Source organism: Pogoniulus pusillus, chromosome 14 (assembly GCF_015220805.1).
Source record: "Pogoniulus pusillus isolate bPogPus1 chromosome 14, bPogPus1.pri, whole genome shotgun sequence".
Classification (NCBI taxonomy): domain Eukaryota; kingdom Metazoa; phylum Chordata; class Aves; order Piciformes; family Lybiidae; genus Pogoniulus; species Pogoniulus pusillus.
The window spans coordinates 24,112,604-24,133,857 of NC_087277.1; the positions used below are offsets into that span (position 1 = coordinate 24,112,604).

At 46.3% G+C, this 21,254-nt stretch overlaps 2 protein-coding genes across 2 annotated transcripts; both read right to left on the bottom strand.

Moving 5' to 3' along the window:
* Positions 1-507: 507 nt before the first annotated feature.
* Positions 508-5,856, bottom strand: LOC135181424 (fatty acid-binding protein 5). Its single transcript, XM_064154600.1, has 4 exons — positions 5,600-5,856; positions 2,533-2,705; positions 1,507-1,611; positions 508-1,378 (listed from the first exon to the last, which is right to left on the bottom strand). Exons 1-4 carry the CDS (start codon positions 5,673-5,675, stop codon positions 1,328-1,330), a joined length of 405 nt encoding a protein of 134 aa, XP_064010670.1. The 5' UTR covers positions 5,676-5,856; the 3' UTR covers positions 508-1,327.
* Positions 5,857-15,034: 9,178 nt separating this feature from the next.
* On the bottom strand, positions 15,035-18,943 carry MRPL53 (mitochondrial ribosomal protein L53). Its single transcript, XM_064153981.1, has 3 exons — positions 18,814-18,943; positions 17,326-17,438; positions 15,035-15,644 (listed from the first exon to the last, which is right to left on the bottom strand). The coding sequence occupies exons 1-3, from the start codon at positions 18,900-18,902 to the stop codon at positions 15,517-15,519; spliced, it is 330 nt and encodes a 109-aa protein (XP_064010051.1). The 5' UTR covers positions 18,903-18,943; the 3' UTR covers positions 15,035-15,516.
* Positions 18,944-21,254: the final 2,311 nt, after the last annotated feature.

Consider the following 21,254-nt stretch of genomic DNA (forward strand, 5'->3'; position numbering starts at 1 on the left):
AAGGAGACATTAGAGGACCAGGGGAAATATACAGAATCATGAAAAAGAATAAACCTGCCACAAACATGATCCAGCTATAAACTCTTTCAGAGTAAAGGGGATGATTCATAAATAGTCAGGAAATGATGAAGAGGATAAATGGTCCAATTTTCCAAAGTTGGCAGAATGAGCACGAAGAACACTCTTCTGCCATTAGACTGAGCTCTGCAATGGGGCACATGCCCTGAGCAGCTAAACTATCAGTGGAGCTGAAGCAGCCGTAGATTCTGCAAGGCTTGATGCTGCAGGCTGTAAGTGTGTGACTGCATAACCCCCCAGATTCTGAACCTGAGAGCAATCTCCCCAGCACCTGTCACCAAAGAGCTGCACTTTCAGGACTTCTTTGTCTGGTGTGGCAGAAATTCACCTAAACGTTTAAAACTTTTGCCTGATCTGACATCTCTGTGGAAGGATAACAGCACTGCAGGTTCTGTCTCTCACCCAGTGTAAAAGCAATACTCAAGACAATGATGTTTCTGATTATTTATTATGGCACTTAAAAGCATATAGACTCCATTTCTAGGTGCTTCAAGCCAGTTTAAAAATAAAAAATAAGACAAAGCTTTATGTTTTAGGCAGTATTTCAGAAATTTGGGTCAAGAATTTTTTTCAGGTAAGAAATTTGTGGGTTTGAAACAAAAAAAAAAACCCAAACAGCTAACCTCAGAAAATACATTCCTCTACTTAAACACCAATAAAGCTTCTTTCTGTCATAGAATCATAGAATCCACCAGGTTGGAAGAGACCTCCAAGATCATCCAGTCCAACCTATCCCCATTCCTATCCAGTCAACTAGACCATGGCACTAAGTGCCTCATACCCATCCCATTCTATTTACTTTGCAAGATGCAATTTAGAGACAATTCTGGAGCCTGGACTCTGAATACTTTTTCTATTTCAGATATTCCTATCTTAGCAATTAAGGATGTTGGTCAAAACTTCAGCTTGCTGAATCAAGTGTTCAGTGCCATGTATGGCATTCTGTTGATTTGAAGGCAGTTTGCAGTAGAGCCTAAAACCAAACCCAGTTTTTCATAAAACCTCATTTTGCAATTCCACTACAGTAACAACATTTCCACTTCATATATTTGACATTTTATTTAACAGCCTCCTAAGTTCAGAATAGTTACATAATAGTTACATCACGGCTTTTAAAAAGGATTGCACTCAGCTACTCAGTCCATTGAAATACTAGAAAACAGGGAAAAGGAAAACATGGAGTGTAGAGGAGCTCTGTCCACTGAACTGAGTTCTTTGCAGTAACTTCCTACTGAACATGATGATGTCCTCATGCTTTCTGGTAGACTCTAACACACTTCACACCATTCATGTCACATTCCTAGAAGACAAAGAGGTGGATTTACTGATTTGCCTCAGTACAAACTTTAAGGAGAAAGGTCTTTTAGAGTTGCTTTTCAGGCTACTGGCCAGCAGCAGTCAAGGATCAGAAAGCAGGACTGGACTCACCACCACCAATTGTCCATCCACTAGCTTCCGTGTTATTATGGTCTTCTTGCCTTCCCATTCCTGTTCCTGAATCAATGACCCATCATCTTTTAAGCTGATAAGCGTCTGAAAGAAGAACCCAAACGTTACTACTTCATTAATGACATCTGGTGGAGACTGAGACTTTCCAACACATTATTCCAAAGGGAAAATCTCCAGCCCAAACCAGGATATTATCTTACACGTTTTATTGATCCTTTTCCTGCATTACCTCACTGCTTGTTCTCTCAGTGCACAGGCAGGCCTTTGACAGCATGCACAATTTCAATTAGCAGAAGCAGACAATGTCCTTTGTTCATCTCTTTGTGCACAGGCTTTGAGCTTTTGTGGAACATTTATCTGATCTTGCGGTAGCAGATGAACTGCCAGTGGATGAAGGGGGAATAGTACATAGAGAGCACTCACACATGGAAATGAGAAACATACTTGAGGGCTTCTTTGTGTCTAACTTACTTTTGAGTGAATATTCTCCCTACTTGGTGCAGGGAAGAGATCTTGGCCTTCTAATATTGGAGATTAGGGACTGTGATTCTCACATACATCTGGTGTGTCTATTGTCCCACTGCACACTGACCCCAGCTCTCTCGCTGTGCAAATAGGAGACTGAGCAGAAAGATTAACCCCAGGGCTGAATTGCCTCTGATTAAACATCAATAGGATTTTTTTCCACAGGCTTCAAATGCAGTGACATTTGGCTTTAACAGGGATTTAGAAGTCTGCTAGTTTTACTAGCACAACACTTCTGCTACAGAATCAAAACAATTAAATACACAAGACATTATTGGCTTCAGCACTTTCCCTCTTTGGAAGTTGCTTCAACAACAAAATTGAAAAAAAAAAAGAAAGAAAATCAGTGAGACAGAGAGAGCTGTTCAACAGAGAAAGCATTGTTAGTATGGATGTCAACAGGGATTTTTCAGTAACATCTCCATCTGTAAAACACCCAAAGAATTCCCACATTTCAGTAGAAAACTCTTGTATACTGACCTGAGTTTTCCTGCCATCTAATGTGTTTTCCTCAAATTTCTCACCAAGCTTGAAGCTGAACTGTGAAGTTTTGAAGGTGCTTTCTGTTTTGACGGTGATTGTGTCCCCATCCTTAATAATGTAAACATCTGGTTTGGCCATGCTCCCCATTTTCCTCATGGCCATACCCACACCTGCAAGGCGAGAGGCACAGAGTGTCACCAAGTCAGTTAAGCCCTAAAGCTTAGGGCCACACAAGAATTCAAATACTTAATTCCCATTTAATTAGGCACTTAAGTACACTTGAAAATCAACACTCAAGAGCCACGAAAGAGGATGTTTTAAATTATCCACTGATGAGGAAAGGAAAAAGGCTTGTCTGCAGCCTTTTTGCTTCCTCAGAGGCTTTCACTTCCTCAGAGAGCTGAAACTAAGTTTCTTTTGCCTTTTAGAGCACTTGCAGAGGTCCTTGAATGCAACACTGAGTTTTGTACAAAGAGAAATCAACAATAAACTGTAAAACAAGCACAAAAGCTTAAACTAATACATAGAACTATTCCCTTGAAGTTCTGAACACTCTGAAAAATCTAGATTCTATTTAATTGACAGATTACCACCTTCCTCAAGAAATACTCTCCCATCACTCCATGCACAATGGCAAACATGCAATTTTTAATGAAGTTCCATCCTCTGCATCCTGTGTCTAAACTATGTAGTTGTGAATTAGAAAACCACTATCTTGCAAAACAGTGCACACGCCCACAAAACCCCAAATGGACTGCAAGAGAACTGAGCTTTGTGAGTGACTGGAAATCCATCATCTGAGACAGCAGCTCTCAAAACTTCAACTAAAAAGATTCACCCTGGCTCAGACCCTGTGTGCACTGCTTGAAGGTTTTGCTTGGGCCTTTCATATAAAGATACAAATAAGAGAGTAGGAAAGCAACAAATGTGAATCCGTCAAACTGGGAAGTGCATAATGGAACCAGGAATTGCTAAGAAGCCAAAGGAGCAGGAAATGCCACCAAGTCAGTGAGTGTCTGGACTCTGTATCTGGTGTAGACCGAAACTGCTATCTGGTAACGGTACAGCACTCCCTGGGAGTAGAGAGGATAAGTGGATGAGGGCTAAGTCCACAAAGCAAAGGTTTCCTTGAGAGACGCAAAACCAAAGTACTTCGCATCTGCTCTGTCTCCAGGCTCAGCTTAGAAACTTGGACTGAGCCCTGAACTTGAGCCTGCAGAACACAAACTAGTCCTCCTCAGCCCAGCTTTTCTGACCAGAACTGGAAATTACTGTTATGGTGACTCCACCCCATCCCCACTCCCCTTCTGTCATCCAGTCCAGAGTAATCCAAGTTATCATATGCAGATGAAAATATATGCTGCCTATGTTTTCCATATGGCAAGGATTGAAATGCAGACTTGTTTATCCTCAAGTGTTCTTCTGTACAGAATGAGCAGAATCTGCAAAATCTCATTTATGGTGCAACAATAGCATCAGTGGCAGAGGGTTTCTTAAGCAGTCAAGGAGTGATCCAATAAAGGACTGGTTCCTAAAGTGTGACTTCAAATATATTTGATAGCCTAAACTGTAAATGCAAAAAGAAAAAGTGACCAGATTAGGACCATGACCTGAAAATAAACAAACACCACTCAGTTGCTACCTACACATGGGAGGTGCTCTGTAGTTGCACCACTTAATTTCTGCTTTGAAGTTGCAACTCGGCCAGTGCCTAGCCCTGCTGTTAGGTGTGAGCAGCACAGCATCCTAATCCATGGCTGAATGGAGCTGAGCTTAACATTCTTGAATTTCCTCCAAAGTCTCTCAAAGGACTCAGTCCAGGAAGCTTTCTCCTATCACAGCTATCACATTCTGACTGGCCTCTTACGAAATAGTTACAACCTCTGCTCTCTGTAAAGGCATTGATGCCTTTCGTATTTCACATGAAGAGCACAAGAAAAATGCCTCCCTCTCCTCCCCCCAAAGACATTCAAAGCCATATCTTCCGCCTTTTGGGACAAGACCCTAACCTTCAGCAGTGGATCACCTGCAGAAGACAATGGCTGCTGGGCTACACAGACACTGCAAGGTGGCTATCACCTATAGGCCAAGGCGCTTCCTAAGGAGGTGGTCGGTCGGGACTTGCAGAGGAGGCTCCTGGTATTAGCTCTGTCCTCGATTAGGTAACTTTGTGTTACAAAATGTAGGGCAACCTGACAGCAAGGAGTACAGGCCAGAACTGTCCCCCGAGACATTCTGCCCACAGCTGAATATAAACGGCCTCGGGCAGCACTCAGCTGTCGGTCACCCACGGGCGGCCGATCCAGTTAGGCTCTCTGGTGAGGAGACAGCCCAGGTGCCTTTCTGGTGAGGCGGCGTCCCTGGTGGCTGCCCCGAGAGCCAGCCCAGGCCCGGCAGGTCCACGTGCGGCAGCCGGGCACAGCCAGCCCGGCCGCGGTCCGGCAGTAGATCCGGGGGCGGCATACCCAGCCGCCCCCAGCTCCCCGGCCAGGGCAGCCCGCAGCTCTCTCCCCTGCACCGGTCCCTCAGTGCCGGCCTCTCCCGGCTCTGCGCCCCGGGCATTGCTGGCAGAGGGAGGAGCAAACCGGCCTAATCGCAGCCGGGTTCCTAGCACCGGTTGATAATCCGGGGTGCTGCCGGCAGAGAGAGGGGTGACGGCTGGGCAGCAGCGGGGTGACGGGAATGCGCCTGCTGGCACCGGCACCTGTGGGCAATTTACGGGGCAAAAAGGGTGACCGACATCTTTCGGATACGAAGTCGGGACGGCAGCTGGCCCGGGAAGAGGAGTCTGCTCCTTGCCCCCCGCTGCCGCATCCCAAGGCACCGCGGCATCCCCTTGACAGCCGCCGCCCCGCTGCAGCTCTCGGTCATGCCGCCCACGGTTCGCCTGCCCAGCCCGGGCGCCGCGCACCAGCCCCGGCGCCGCGCCCGCCGCAGACCTTGGACAGAGCCTCGGCGGCCGGTACCGGCTGCGGCACGTCCTCGCAGCGGCCGGGGCCGGCACCCTCCATCCGTTCCTCCGTCCCTCCCTCCCTCGCAGAGGCGGAGAGCTGCTGCTCCTCACCCAGCTCCTTCATATACTCCTCGAAGCCCTCGCTGGAGATGAGGCACCATTTGCCTAAAAACGCATCGATGGCCATGGCGGCGGAGGCGCTGGGGCTGGCTGTGTCCCTTGGGAAGCGCAGAGGTAGGAGAGCGGGCTGCAGCGGGGCCGCGACCAACCTTTATAGCCGGGGCCGACGACATGTGCCGCCGGCGAGAGCCAATGGGGCGCCCGCCGCGCCCCGGCCCCTTCCCCGCCGAGCCCCCGCCCGGCGAGTCCCGCCCGCGGCGGCGGCGGCAAGAACGGGCACGTCGCGTCGCGGCCCTGCCCGCCCTCCTCCCGCACACACGGACACACGTACCCTTTGTCTGTACCCCGGCCCGGGAAACTGCGCCTAGAACGGGGGGACACTGCTGGAGCCATCCCGCCACAGGATGCTTCTTGGGGCACAAACACCACCCTGCACCTCCTGTGGTGAAGCAGTCCTGCCCACGGTGCCCCTGGGGTCCAAAAGTGGTCTCCAGAATTTTGGTTCCCCGGGGACATTTTTGTGAGTCTGGGGGACAGATTCCCCAATGTCACCGTTCTTTGCATACCGTTTTATAGAGAATTCAAGAGCAAAGGAGCATCAGACATAATTATTGGACTCGATGATCTCAGAGGTTTTTTCCAGCCAGAATGAATGACCAAATGGCACAGCAAGAGAGCAATAAGGGGTCAGTATCCCAGTGCAGTTTATGGGGTTTAAGTGCAAGCCTTCCCAATATCCCCACGAGCCCTACTGGGGTATCACATGTTACTGAGCTACCGTACCCTGTAGATTGCTATGACCTGGGAGTGGACGTGTTGCACACAGTGATCAGTGATCAGGTAGCAAACAAGATCAATCCAAACACAAAACTAGTGCAGGTATCTACAGCGTACAGGACAAATCAAAGCCTGAACACAGCCTCGTGCTTCATCTCTGGGGAAGTGTAGATCTAGTCCCTTGGGTTCAGTCCATACTGAGCTGCAAGATCCTGATTCCTGCATCTCAAAAGAAAGAGCAGCTGCCAGCACTGTATGCTGGGACAGAGGTGCCATGAGGTGACAGCAACATAGCATTACCAGGCTCCCTGAGTTTGGGTCAGTCTTTTGTCACATTCTGTCAGGTGAGCAGAGATTTACTGTCATATTCTGTGAAAAAGCTGCTGCTTTCTAAGTCACAACAGAAATCCTGATGTACACCCAAGGGCTGTTTCCCACGTCAGGATTATAACAATTTCTGGCCCGTTTGGTCTCGTGTCAGGCTGAGTGAAGCCCATAGCTATTTTCTTTTGAACAGAAAAACAAAAACCTGAAGATACACCTAGTGCCTGGAGCTTTTTGATGGAGTAGCTGTGGCTTTGTTCCTCTGCTATGGAGGAGTTTGAGACAGAGATGTCAAAACCAGAGAAGACTGCAAGGTCTCTGGCTGGTTCCTGCATTTCACAACATGAGAAGATGTCATGAATCCAAATGTTTTGGTGCAAGGAGGATGTTCCTCTTTACATTTGGCAGTGACGTAACTTAGTGGAGCCAAAGTGAAGCCGTTTGAAGGCTCAGTACTTTCTAGAAAAGGTCAGATTTGTCACACTCTAAGTAATCAGCTGGGTTTTCAACTGGGGTTTAAAAAAACTCTTCTGACTCTGCTTCTCTACTGAGCTGCCTTTAATTACCTTCCACTTCTCTGACTATATGCTTGCTTTTAATATGCAAACAAGACTGCAGCGTCTGCTCATAAGGCAGCAAGCCACGTTGCTTTTTTTTGTCATTAAGTAGGTGCACTGAAACACAAGACTGGCAACTTCCTCCCACTTTTTTTTGCTTTCTTTGGTCTTGCTCAAGAGTCTGGAGAGTAAATTTTAAATCAGGCCACTGTTTACTACCTCATTCATGGCAGCAGAAATTAAATGCCCTCCATTCTGCAGTCCCTTTCTGGATGCTTGCGGAAAGGGTAAATCAAAAGCAATTAGATGGGGGATCAAAGAGAGTCAACCTGCAGGAATTAGCAAGTCTTCGGTTTTGAAAAACAGGGACCATTTCTCGAAATAGAAATCCTGGCTTTGCTCCATGTATCCACATTTCTACAGCGCTGCCTGCAGATGGCTTGTGATATGCAAATCCTGTTCAGGTGTAAGTGCTGATAATGCAAGCAGGAGATGTAAAATCCACTATTTCCATCTAGTGGTGAGACAGAATTCCAAGACATGCAGCTACCTACCTGTGCAGTGTTGCTATGGTTTTGAATTCTCCCACAAGTAATTTGGTTTGATTTATCCTCCTTACAAAATTTTCAAGTCTAGACATGCATGTTCATGTAAGATGTAAGAAGAAAAGAGCATCTTATCTCTCTTTTATGAAATGCAGAGTGTTAGGACACAGGTTTGGGTGTTTCTTTAAGGCAATTTTTACAGATTGAAATCTTTTGCAAATTAAGGCAGTGATCTGTGTTAGTGGCTGTCATACTGTTGATGCCACACCTCAACATTTCTATTAAATAGTGCTGAAATCTGTGGTATCCACATAGCAAAGAAAATATTTTAAGTACTTAGAGGGACCATAGATGTATCCTTTGGGGCTGCAAAATGTATGTTCATTTTTGCTATGACTGTATATATATTAGTCCAATAGGGCTTGTACCTTGGGAGACAAGATCAAACGGTCAGATATTCAGAGGTGCTTGGGCCACAGGGATTTGTCTCTAAATCCCAGTTCCTGCCTGGTTTGAGGCTGACACTGTGGTCAGATACGTTTTATGTGTAGTCTCAAGATAAACACAAAGAGCAGCAGCAAACAGATGTGTTCATGTGAAAAGTGTGGAACTGCTATGCCACGTGTCACTGTTTCAGCACAGGTATCTGGGCTCTCTGAAGTTTTGCTCATTTCCATGTGAGACTATATGTTGTTCAAGAGAAGGAGAATTAAAGTTACAGGGAGAAATGTACATTTTTCTGTGGAAATTAGCTGCACAGAAAGCACGTAGCCAGTTAGGAGCCACCACCTTGGCACCTTGGGTGAATGTTTTCCTGAGGTAGTCAAGCCCTTGTATCTCGGGGGGGCAGGAGGGAGGAGGGATGGGATATTACACACACAAAAAAAGGACCAAGGCAAAAGAATGCACAGACACCTGCATTCTATTCCTTTAGGCAAGTGTGCGACGTGCAGTGATGCTTCATGTGACCTGAGAGTTGTGAAGCTGTGGCCAGCAGTGCTTGAGGTTTCTCTTCACGTAGCCATGGGATTACCCACTACATGCCAGGTCAGACATATTTCATCTTCCCAAGTCATAACAGCTGCTGCTTGGACAGGGCAGAGCACCACCACCTCCTGGTCTGCAATGTATCTCTGGATCAGGTTGCATAGGAGGTGTAAGCTTTTCCCTAGAGCTTCACGCATGAAACTGCCCATACGTTTCATTTGGAAGGAAAACAATCTGATATACTTTACTGAGTCAAAGGGAAGATCTTCTTTTCCTTCTAGTACACAGACATCATTTATGTATAGTTCCTTCTCTAAGTCAAGATGACTTCTTAAGAGAGGCTTTAAAAATTGCCCAGGAAAGCTGTATGCCACAGCCCAAATTTCACTTTTTGGCCTATCTTTAGCTGTGAAAATAGTTAAAGTATCCCATGAATAATCACTACTCACCCCCAAGGCATGGATGAGAAAAATTGCATAGGTAGCACAGCTTTGTTTCTGTTTCCTTGTTGTACAAGTGTGGTTTTCCCTTCCCAGCCTTGTCATCACTGAGCAGACATGATGAAACATGTGCTAGGGTTGCATAGCTGGCCTAGGTAGGCTTTACCCCAGCTCAGGAGCTATGTGTTTGGGCAATACTAGACCAGGGATTATGAAACAACACATGAACCTACAGGTTTTCATTTGTATGTCAACAGGCACAAGATCTTCTAGTGTATCAGCATTTCATTACCTCTGAGCTGGAATAGCTGGGCATGGCCTGTGTTTTATCAATGAATTTTGTATGCCACATCTCACCTTTCAAGTCAAAACAAAGCTATTCTGCTCCCCGGCACAACTTAGCTCCAGGAACGTGGATCTGAGGAGACTTTGCTGTGGATCTGGCCATTGCTGCCCCTGCTGTGGGTGGGCAGGTGTCTCGGGCAGGCAGGCACAGCACTGAGACCTGAGCCGAGCAGAGCCCTGGCCCTGGCTGACACCCCCAAGCTTTACTGTAATTCAGTTGAAGTGCAGGGGCCTCACTGTCCTCCATACTGCCAGCAGCATCTCCAAAGCCAGCATAAAGGGAAACGCAGGACAGAATTTATGGGGTGACAGCTCACCGGTTGCAGCTTGCCTCAGTGACAGGAGAGAAAGCTGCAGAACCTGCAGTGTCCAGAAAGAGCACTCCAGGCTTCGTTTTCCTCATTCCAGACGAAAACAACCCGACATCAACTCCAGACCAGCTCAGAATCAACATAGCCATTGCAAAGTTAAAATTTGCAAGATCTCTATCTTCTGCAGAGATCAGGGTGGCTACAGATTGCCCCTAGCTGTAGTTTTAGCGCTGAAAAGGCATTTGATCCACATAAACAAAAAGCCTATTAGCAGGGAATACCTACTCACAGAGGAGCAGAAAGAGAATACACTGACATGACCAAAAAGCTGCCTCAGATGTACATAATCTCAGATGCAAAAAGGATCATCCCAAAGTTCTGTAACTAAAACTGAATAAAAACCAGAAGTCCTTTCTGTGTGGTCCAAAGCTGTAAGAACATAAAGATAAGGACAAGGAATGAGAACAAATCATTTGGAATAAACAATGATAAAAGATTTTTTTCTTCTAGTGATGAGCAGTTAGCCCGTGAAATTTAGAATCACAGACTGCAGATGTGCCTAATGGATTTAGAAAGAGTGTATCAAGTTTTAGGGTTATTTGGGTTTGGTTGTTGGGTTTGTTTTTTTGGGGTTTTTTTTGACTGCATATTATGGGTTACATTATTAAATATTTTAATTGACAACTGCAAAGGTAACCTCATTTAAAAAAAAAGTTTCTTTTATACTTGTATAAATTTTACTACTTTGCATTCTTGGGATGCCACAAAGAAGAGTATCACAGCTGTAGAAACCTGGAGGGCAGAGCCTGACACTTTCTTGCTTTATAGATGGTCTTCTCAGTGGGATGTGGATATCAGCAGTGGAGTGAGAGGAACTGTGGCTGCTGATCTTCATCTTGAGCAAAATCCTGTCATAAAGTGTTTAGAGTATATGCAGCTTGTCTACCAGGTCAGGGCTTCCAAAGGACTTCACTCTGGAGGAACCAGGGCTTGGGCATGAAATAGTTCCCCAGGGCACTGTTGATGCTAATTTGGTTTTTGGGGTTTTTTTGTTTGTTTGTTTTGTTTTACAAAATGCACAAGTCTCCTCACAGCTGCAAACAGCTGGAAAATGTAGGCTTCCAGTTCAGACTTGCCTTTTGGAGAATACCTCCTCTTTCATGGACAGTAGAAGAATATAGGGGGGGAAAATCACTTGGAAGCTGAAGCCAGTTTTTACTACTATCCCATTGCCAACACTCCCAGTTTGCCAAGTGTGTTCAAAAGATCTTCTAAGGAAATTCTTGCCTCTGGCATCTCAGGCAGTCATGCAGAACCAGCAGGTATTCTCCACTTGAAAAGATTCCTGCTGTTTGGGTTTAGGTCCTTGATTCCTCCTAAAGATAGGATCTTATGTACCTGACATCTAGGCCAGAGAAAATCTGTAAGGAGAAAAGAAATTACATCACAGTTCCTTGATGTCTTCCTATACTTCTGCCTCAAGATGGTTTCTGGTACTGACCATGGCACTTTTATGTGCAGCTTGACACTGATCTAGGTATGTGAAGAAGGAAAGGAAGAATTAATCGTCTGGCTCTTGTCTTTGCCATTTCCAGTAACTACTGTGAAATTTATGAAAGAAATGGATTCTGAGGACAAGTTCTGTAAAGCTCCACCTAGAAAAAGAGGCTCTATAAATTTCATTAAAATAGTTTATTTTATTTGTGCAAGTGATGTGAACAGCTGAGGCTCAGCAGTAGCAAAAAGACAATTCAGTGTGTCTGTGCATGAGCCAGGTTTGGAAAAACAGGCTGGCTTCATGTGCTGACCATGCTATTTTCACAGTAAGGCTGGTCTTTCGAGTCCTTGCTGAGAAAGGGTGGAGGGCTCAAAAGAATCAGAGAAGTAGCACCTAAGGGAGGGAGGAAGGAACCTGATGCTTTGCCTCCTATCTGTCCTCTAAAATTCCTGCAGGGATTGCCAGTCTGAGTTGTGAAAACCTTTTTGTGAAGGATTGATCTTTCCCAGGCTTTGTTCCTATCGACTGAGTATTCCCTTCACAAACAGGACTGCTGGTCCTCTTTTCCGGCACTTCTGTTCTTTCCAAACTTAAGCAAGTCAAGCTTGCTTCATGCAGTTAGATAACAAATGTGGAGATCTTCTTTCATACACCATTAACTTCTGCTGGCAACACCTGGAGTCAAGCAGACTCTGTGCTCACCTTAACTCTACTCTCAAGCACCCTTTTGAGACCAGAGGCATGATCATAAAAGGTCAGCAACTTGTTTGCCCTCACAGCTCCAACATGTATCTGTGGGCATGGGTTTAGCTGTGTAAAACCTTGAGAAGGTCAGCTCAATGTAAAGACAGTTTGGTTTTGAGATAATCAGAAGCACCGCTAGCCATTTGTGTTACCCTGTCCCAACATTCCTCAGCACCATTAGTGAGGTTGTGCAGGGAGAACAAGCAGTGGTCTACCAGGAGCAAAGCACCTCGGCTCCTTGGAGATCCTGGAAGCTCCTGGCAGACAATTAAAAAGGTTCAGAAGAGTGACTCTGTCCAGGGGGAAAAGGTGAGAATGGAGACCAGAAAGTATCAGGAAGGATAAAAGCTGTTAGCCAGAAAAGGATGGGAGGGGAGCCAAGTGCAGTTGGCTGAGGCACTGCTGATAGTGACCTGTCAGTCTGAAAGTGACTCCAAACCACCCGGTGGAGAATCAGGCCCCAGCATCCAGGGAAAGTGGCCACAATTCTTAAACTGCAAGGGGTGTGTCCATCTGCAGGGGAAGCTTGTGTGCAGAAGATGCATTTGGGAGCAAAAGTCTTGAGAACTGCTACACACAGTCAAGGATATTTATGTTGTTAATTTTGGGGGGCTTCCTAATACCATATAAACACCCATGTCATTCAGAATTCACATATACTAAAGGGGAAGAACTAGGAAAAGCCAGCCAAAATGAATGCATTCTTCCACATCCAACTGGGCAAATTACTTGTGAGCAATTCTCTGGAATTTTGCACATCCACATACAGCAAAAAACATATCAGATTGTAATAAAGCATTTGAGATTTAAATATTCTCACTCTTTTAAGTGGGATTTGCACAACAATACTGTGTTCTACCCAGTTTTTCTGACATGAAAATTGTCCACATTCAAATTCTTACAAAGAACAGAATCTGTACTGGCCATACGTACCAGCTCTGAAAGCATGTTGCTGCTTGGTTCCACCTTGCCAGAAAGGCATCAGGGCATTGCCATTTTGTACCTGTTTGGCCCAGGTAGTAGTTCAAACTTGCTGAAGAAACACTGTCAGTGCTGCTCCCAGTTGGAATCTTGAATGGAGATACCATTACCTATTTCTAGAAAGAGTTCTGCAGGTATTTTAAAGGGAAGTATAGAAGTATATTGACAAACCAGAGCTACCTGAATGGCACACTCATCTATTGCAGGACAACAACTTGTAAATAACAGGAACTGTAGGACAAACAGGCCTAAGATGATTCTAGTCACTGTTTTCAGCCTCCAGGCATTAGCGATCCAGACATTTTGATGTCATCACCTGCTACCAGAGAATCATTCTGGTTGGAAAAATCCAACCATTCACTAACTCTACCAAGGCTGGGGCTAAACTATGACCCTCAGCGCTGCATCTCTGTCTCTGTTTAACACCTCTAGGGATTCAGCCACCTTCCTGGGCATTCTGTTCCAGTGTTTTGAGAACCCTTGCAGTGAAGTAGTTTCTCTAGCACACCTTGAGTTCAGTGTCCTGGTGAAGTTGCAAGGAGCTGCCTTGCCAACGCTATTTAAACAGTGTTGCTTTTAAAGAGTATCCATTTACAAATCTCAGCACAAGCTCGAAATAGTTCCATATTTGTGCCCTGAATCTGCTGCCAGATGACCTTTGGAAATAACTATGCTAGGCATCTTGCTGAGAGGCAGGAGTGCAACGTGGTGTTGATGGTACTGTACCTGAGAGTCTCAACACTGGAGCTTTCACCTCCATTTTCATTATGAATTGAAGCAGAAAAAACTGATGCACATGAAACACGGGTGCAATGGACACCTTCACCCTGCACAGGCTGAGGAGGTATCAATCCTCCCAAAGCCATGGCTTTGCTGTAAAGATGAGACAGACACCTAAGCACTTCAGTATAGTTCAGCAAAGGGCTGTAATCACTAAACAAAGCTCTCCCTTTGATCTTTATAAAATACTTACTGAACCCTCCCTAAAGTGAGTGACAAAAATACTACAAAAGTGAACTTCAAACATAGTCCTTTACTCCAAATATCACAAAAACCTAACATATTTCCCTTTGAGCCAAACTTAGCTACTTTCATGCAGGATGAGTAGCTGTACTGTGTGCTCACAGTCCCATTATCTTGTTACTTTAATTGCTGAGCTGAATTTACCTTCAGGTGGCCAAGAGAGCCAATGGCGTCCTGGCCTGGATCAGGAATAGTGTGGCCCAGTAGGATGAGGGAGGTTATTCTGCCCCTGTACTCAACACTGGTCAGGCCACACCTTGAGTGCTGCGTCCAGTTCTGGGCCCCTCAATTCAAGAGAGATGTTGAGGTGCTGGAACATGTCCAGAGAAGGGCAACAAAGCTGGTGAGGGGCCTGGAACACAGCCCTGTGAGGAGAGGCTGATAGAACTGGGATTGTTTAGCCTAGAGGAGACTCAGGGGTGACCTCACTGCTATCTACAACTACCTGAAGGGAGGTTGTAGCCAGGTGGGGGTTGGTCTCTCTGCCAGGCAACCAGCAACAGAACAAGGGGACACAGTCTCAAGTTGTGCTGGGGGAAATATAGGCTGGATGTTAGAAGGAAGTTCTTGCCAGAGAGAGTGATTGGCATTGGAATGAGCTACCCAGGGAGGTGGTGGAGTTGCCGTCCCTGGAGGTGTTCAAGAAAAGCCTGGATGAGGCACTTAGTGGCATGGTCTAGTTGACTGGATAGGGGTGGGTGCTAGGTTGGACTGGATGATCTTGGAGGTCTCTTTCAGCCTGGTTGATTCTAAGATATGAAATGTCACACCTTCTTGTAAAAGAGGGGAAGCAAACAACAGGGACTTAGCAACAGGTGGGTTATAAGCAGCATTCTAAAATCCACCCTCTCTTTGCAACTTGCTCAGCTAAGTCAACAACAAAAACTTTCTGAGTTTTATTTGGGTATTTGTATTTAATAGTTTTGACAAATAATAAGCATTCTAATAGTACTGTGCATTCCACTGTATAGAAGCTTTGTAGGAAATAATGTCCAAAGAGATCTGTTTTCGCTGTCAATTTAATAGCTAATGTGCATTAATCACATTCATATGCAAATACATGTGATAGTCTGTCAGGCAGAGGACTGAGGCAGCTCCTTAGAAAGAGGCATTCAAGCATCTTAAGCCACTCTGACCCACTAGTGTTAGAAGATAGGTTGATCCACGATGTTTTCCTTCAGGGGAGGGTGGGCAATGTTAAAATGGTTCCTCCTGTGGCATGTTAAACTGCTTGGTGTTTTGGTCATCTCTCTTTCAGTTTTAGTTGCACAGGAGAAAAAAAGCCTTCTGTGCAGCCTGCTGGTTTTAACACATGTAAATTCAAACACAGTTGGTTTTCTGCTCTTCAGGGACTGCTCCTCTTGCTTTTCTGCTCTTCAGTGACGACTCTTCTTGAGTTTCTGTTCTTCCTTAATGTCTTTTGCACTACATCTGGACCCCAATGCTGTTAACATCTCTACTGTTGTCAAGTTGGCTCCTTTCATTATCAAACGGTCTCCATCAGCTGTAAAGGAAAAAATGTTTAGAAGTCACAAAGTCTAAGTCACAATTACTTCAATGTGCAACAAACCCAAATATCCTGTTCATCTTGTCTGATTATAAAGTCTTCCATTTACCAAGGAATCTGATTATGCACCACCAACAATCAAACATATTAAACTGCATACAACACATGGAATTTTCACCTCTGTGCTGCATTATCGAAAAATCTGAAACATTTCTTTGGCTATACCTATAGCAGAAACACATATTTGATGAGAATGGCTCATACCATGCCCTCAAAGTCATCTAACAGAAGGAACAGAAGGCACTGGAAGACATAATTTCCATACATGGCTCAGCATTTTAGCAGCATGTTGTCTATGGTCTGTTTAACTTACTTCTTTAGCCAAAATAATAAATTGGTTGACACAGGCTGGTGGTTATAATAAATAAATGAAAAGAACACCAAAGCAAGCAGCAAGCATTAGATACTCTAGCATTCTAAAAGCAATTATTTAAAAAGAAGGAGGTGGCAGCATTGTAGCCAAGATAATTTTTTTTGCAAGATTTGCAAACACAGAAGCCATCCTCAAGCCCATACGACACAGCACTCTGTGTGGCTATCAAAGTTCCAGCCCCATGTCTGCCAACTACAAGGGCTAGAAACTCTTTATATGGAAAATAATTAGCTGTTAGGAAACTAAGAGTTCAGGGCTGTAGCTCTTGTCATTAGGGAAATAAATTGGTGTGTTTTTTATACTGTGAGAAATATTAAGCTTTACTGCTTAAGTCGCAACACATCAGAGTGAGGACAAGGTCAGGAAAGAGAGAGGCCTGGAGGGGGGGGAAAACAAGCAATGTCAACACTGAAGTAATTAGACTTTCCTAAGCAAAATGAAGTACAATCAACACTCTTGACACTTCTACTGATTCAGTAAATATATGAAAGTTAAAGAAAAGGGGTAGTAAGAATCAGTGGGAACTTTAATGGTCTCTATGACATATCAGTCCATTACAGCACTGCAGGAAGATGCAGCCAGAAAAAAGGACAAAAGCAGATTAGAGCCATCTGTTCACAGCCTGGAAACTGGAGTGCTTCCAGAACTGATGAAATCTCCATCATCAGTTCCCTGCCTGTTCACCATACCCTCAAAGGAAAGCAAAAATTTCTTCTGCATCAGTTGACCTCATTCTGCAAGTCCATATGCACATGTATGGTCATATCCATGAGCAGTTCCTTTGGACTGCATAGTAAGTCAGTCACTTGCATAAGCAACCAAAGGTACTCATCTTCTTAGTTCTCAAGACAGATGCCACCACCAGAGTTAACAGTAAAAAAATCATAGAAAGTGAACAGAATCTTACATCAAAACAGAGCTGCACTTACCTCCCTGGAGTCCTACCTGTCACCATACAAGTATGTCACACAAAAGTATACTTAACCTTAAAGTTAAGTCAGTTCTTTGATCCAAGATCAACTAAAGCTAACTGTATGTAGTACAGAGGCTTACAGCCATGTTTATGTAGACATTGGGCTGTTAGTGACTCCCTATTCCTTCTTTCTTCCTAGCTGCATACTGTCTAGCTACATGCCAGAACAAAAAAGAGTAAAAAGAAACAACCATAGAGACATGATATCATAACGACACAAATGCACAAGTTTGGGCTTGTTTTTAACTCAAGGTTTAAAATTAACTCCTTACCAAATTTGACATCTACAACTGGTTCAGATCCATCGTGCCTCACATCAGCAGTCACTTCACAGTTTCTGTTGGTGGCCTGGATGTTTTTATGGTTTATACGCTGAAGAAATTTTCTGCAAATATATTTGAAAATATATTAAGTAAGTTGCAGATAGAAACAATCGTTAAGTATTGTTGTAAAATGGGTTTGGATATCTTGATATTGCTGGGCAACAAAAGCATAAGCAAAACGGGATTTGTATTTAATCACTTCAGACAGGTACATCTTACAAGACAATCACTCTTTAAAATCCAAATGGATAGTCCTTATGTGCTAATGTGTAGAAAGCATACCCAAAGTTCCTGCAAAAATCCAGTGTATGCACTTTCTGCTTTTCTCTCAGCTGGGTTACTAACAATAATTTAAATAATCAGTAAACTAATTCTCATTTTTCCTTATACATCAGTTGCTTGCCAATGTTTTATTTTTAGTTTGAGACATTTATTGCTTGAACATCATCAGTCTTCTGTAGATTTCTGAAGTGCAAGACATTCTTGGTAGGTGAAGAGACGTTCAAAGTTAACTTGTGTTACTAAGGTAATTTCTAAAGCAGATCTAGCTGCAAAGACATTTCAAAACAACATTTTACAGTTGTTTGGTGCAGAACTTACATCACTTGAGAAGCATAATTCTGTTTTTCCAATAAGTAATTAACAGCAGTAGATGTTGCCCCCTTTCTCTCCCATTAACAGCATTTCGACTACAAGCTCAGCAGCCGAAGGCATCTCCCTTTGATAAAGCTAAATGCACATATCCACATGCAAGGGTCAATGCTTGGGCAGAGACCCACCAAAAATCAACACAGACCGAACAGTGAGTGCACTCTGGTAACGCGTAGCAAAAGCATTCTAAAACGTTACGGTTTTGCCTATTCAAGCTACTACGCCATAACAAACGCAAGCCTTCAAAGAGCAAGATCACGAAGGTAAAGTACAGCAGATGCAGAAGTTCGGGAAAAGGAGGTTCTTTTGCAGAGATAGAACACATGCTGTTTCCCTCATGATTTGCGACCAAGATCTTGGACAGCAAGTGACCGAGCACCGCAGTGCCAGAGGTTTGAACAGCTTTATTTTGCGCCTGCCACGGCCGCGACTGAGGCAGCAGCCGGTTGGGGCGGCCGCGCTCCCTGCTCCCCAGGAGCCCTCCACGCTTCCAAGGGCAGCAGCCACCAGGCCTGGCCCCAAGCCCTGCCGCAGAGCCCAAGAGCGGCCAAGGGCACAGGCCGCACTCCGGGCACATATAAACCCAGCCTGTACGGCCCCAAGTAAGTAAACGTCAAGGCAAAAAGTTCAGTCCCCGCACCGGCCGTGAGGCGCTCAGAACCCACGTCCCGAGGGCAGGAAGGGCGCTGTAGATGTACAGAGCAAGGAGCCCGGGCAAGGTCGCGCATAGGAAGAACTCAGGCCGCCGCAGAGCCAGGGCCACAGCTGCCCCCGCAAATCCCTCACCGTGTGCTCTCCACGTTGGTCTCGAAGGGACAGAATCGGACCACGATGCTCTTCACCGGCCGCAGCACCACGCTAATCTTGGACGCCATCTTCCTTCCGTCCCGTACTACAACTCCCAGCAGCCCCCGGGAGAGAGGCGGGCATCCGCCCCGCAGGCACCTGGGAAAGGCCGCCCGAGCCCTTCCCTCGCTTCGGGCGGCTGGCCCCGGGCATAGGCGGGCACCGGGGGTGACTGCCCGCCCGTGGCGCTGTGCCCGCGGTTTACCCGGCGAGCTTAGTTTGATACCGAGAGGCGCTGAGGACCGGGCACGTGATGGCTGAGGCAGGGAGGGAGAAGGGGCAGTCCGTCCCGGCTCCTCTCTAATGCTGTGACACGGTCCGTACACGCAGAGGGGAAAAAAGGGCGGAATTTGACATGGAATTCACTTAAAAGTCCTCCCCTGTGCTTTGCAGCAGAAGGAGCAAACCCTTGTGCTGTCAAGACTTGCATGCAGGAGAGGAAGAAAGCATGGGGCAACCCTTACGGGAAGCTACAGCGTGCAGTGTCCACAAACAGAAAGAGCAAGGTTGTTTCTGATTTCTTTACGTTAAATCTTTGTGACCTGATAGCTTTTGGTATCTTCCAGAAGCAGTTCGTTTAATACAACCCAACAGACAAGGATATTAGTGAGGGTCACTAAAACAGTAGCCTACACATCTAATTACTGACGGGCAGTACTTCGCACTCAAGCAGCAGAGAGTTTAGCGAGCGGGGCTGGTGGCGGGAGCGAATGCGTGTGGTGTTTTGTGAGGGGTTAGCTAGAGGGGCTGGCGGCGGGAGCGAATGCGTGTGGTGTTTTGTGAGGGGTTAGCTAGAGGGGCTGGTGGCGGGAGCGAATGCGTGTGGTGTTTTGTGAGGGGTTAGCTAGAGGGGCTGGCGGCGGGAGCGAATGCGTGTGGTGTTTTGTGAGGGGTTAGCGAGAGGGGCTGGCGGCGGGAGCGAATGCGTGTGGTGTTTTGTGAGGGGTTAGCTAGAGGGGCTGGCGGCGGGAGCGAGTGCGTGTGGTGTTTTGTGAGGGGTTAGCTAGAGGGGCTGGCGGCGGGAGCGAGTGCGTGTGGTGTTTTGTGAGGGGTTAGCTAGAGGGGCTGGCGGCGGGAGCGAGTGCGTGTGGTGTTTTGTGAGGGGTTAGCTAGAGGGGCTGGTGGCGGGAGCGAGTGCGTGTGGTGTTTTGTGAGGGGTTAGCTAGAGGGGCTGGCGGCGGGAGCGAGTGCGTGTGGTGTTTTGTGAGGGGTTAGCTAGAGGGGCTGGCGGCGGGAGCGAGTGCGTGTGGTGTTTTGTGAGGGGTTAGCTAGAGGGGCTGGCGGCGGGAGCGAGTGCGTGTGGTGTTTTGTGAGGGGTTAGCTAGAGGGGCTGGCGGCGGGAGCGAATGCGTGTGGTGGTTTGTGAGGGGTTAGCTAGAGGGGCTGGCGGCGGGAGCGAATGCGTGTGGTGTTTTGTGAGGGGTTAGCTAGAGGGGCTGCGCACCTGCTGTCTGAACAAAGGGTTTGCGTGTCGGTGTGGATGGTGTCAGCTCTGCGTCCCCACTAGGTGGCAGAAACCTCCCGGAGAAAATGGTGCCGCGGTCTCATAGCTTCGCTCTGCTCAGCGGCACCAAGAACTCGGGAATGTTAGAGGTAACGTGGAATAAACCCACGAGCAATGGCATTTAAAGGCATGTTGCGAACTTCTGTGGAATATTCAGTGCAGACCCATGATTCCCGTTAGAGGAATTCCAAATATCTGGCTTCCTTCGTAAAAGGTAACTTGTTCTTGGAAGATTATCTTTGCTTATTGGAAGTCATCTTTTTTAACAAATTACTGGGGACAATCATAGAAACAGGGTTGGAAGGGACCACAAGGATCAGCCAGTTCCAACCCCCCTGTCATGGGCAGGGACACCCTACCCTAGATCAGGCTGGCCACAGCCTCATCCAGCCTGGCCTTAAACACCTCTAGGGACTAGGCCTCAACCACCTCCCTGGGCAACCCATTCCAGGCTCTCACCACTCTCATGCTGAAGAACTTCTTCCTCACATCCAGTCTGAGCCTACCTACCTGCAGCTTTGCTCCATTCCCTCTAGTCCTGTCACTCCCTGATATCCTGAAAAGTCCCTCCCCAGCTTTTTTGTAGGCCCCCTTCAGATAGTGGAAGGCCACAATAAGGTCACCTGGGAGCCTCCTCTTCTCCAGACTGAACAGCCCCAACTCTTTCAGTCTGTCCTCATAGCAGAGGTGCTCCAGCCCTCTGATCATCCCTGTGGCCCTGCTCTGGACACACTCCAGCATTTCCATATCCTTATTGTAATGAGGGCTCCAGAACTGGATGCAGTAAGAGAGGCTCTCTGAGAACGAGGGTGTGCTAGGCCTGACAGGAGAAACAAATGACTTCTGCAAACACAAAACCAGTCTCACAAGTGCAATA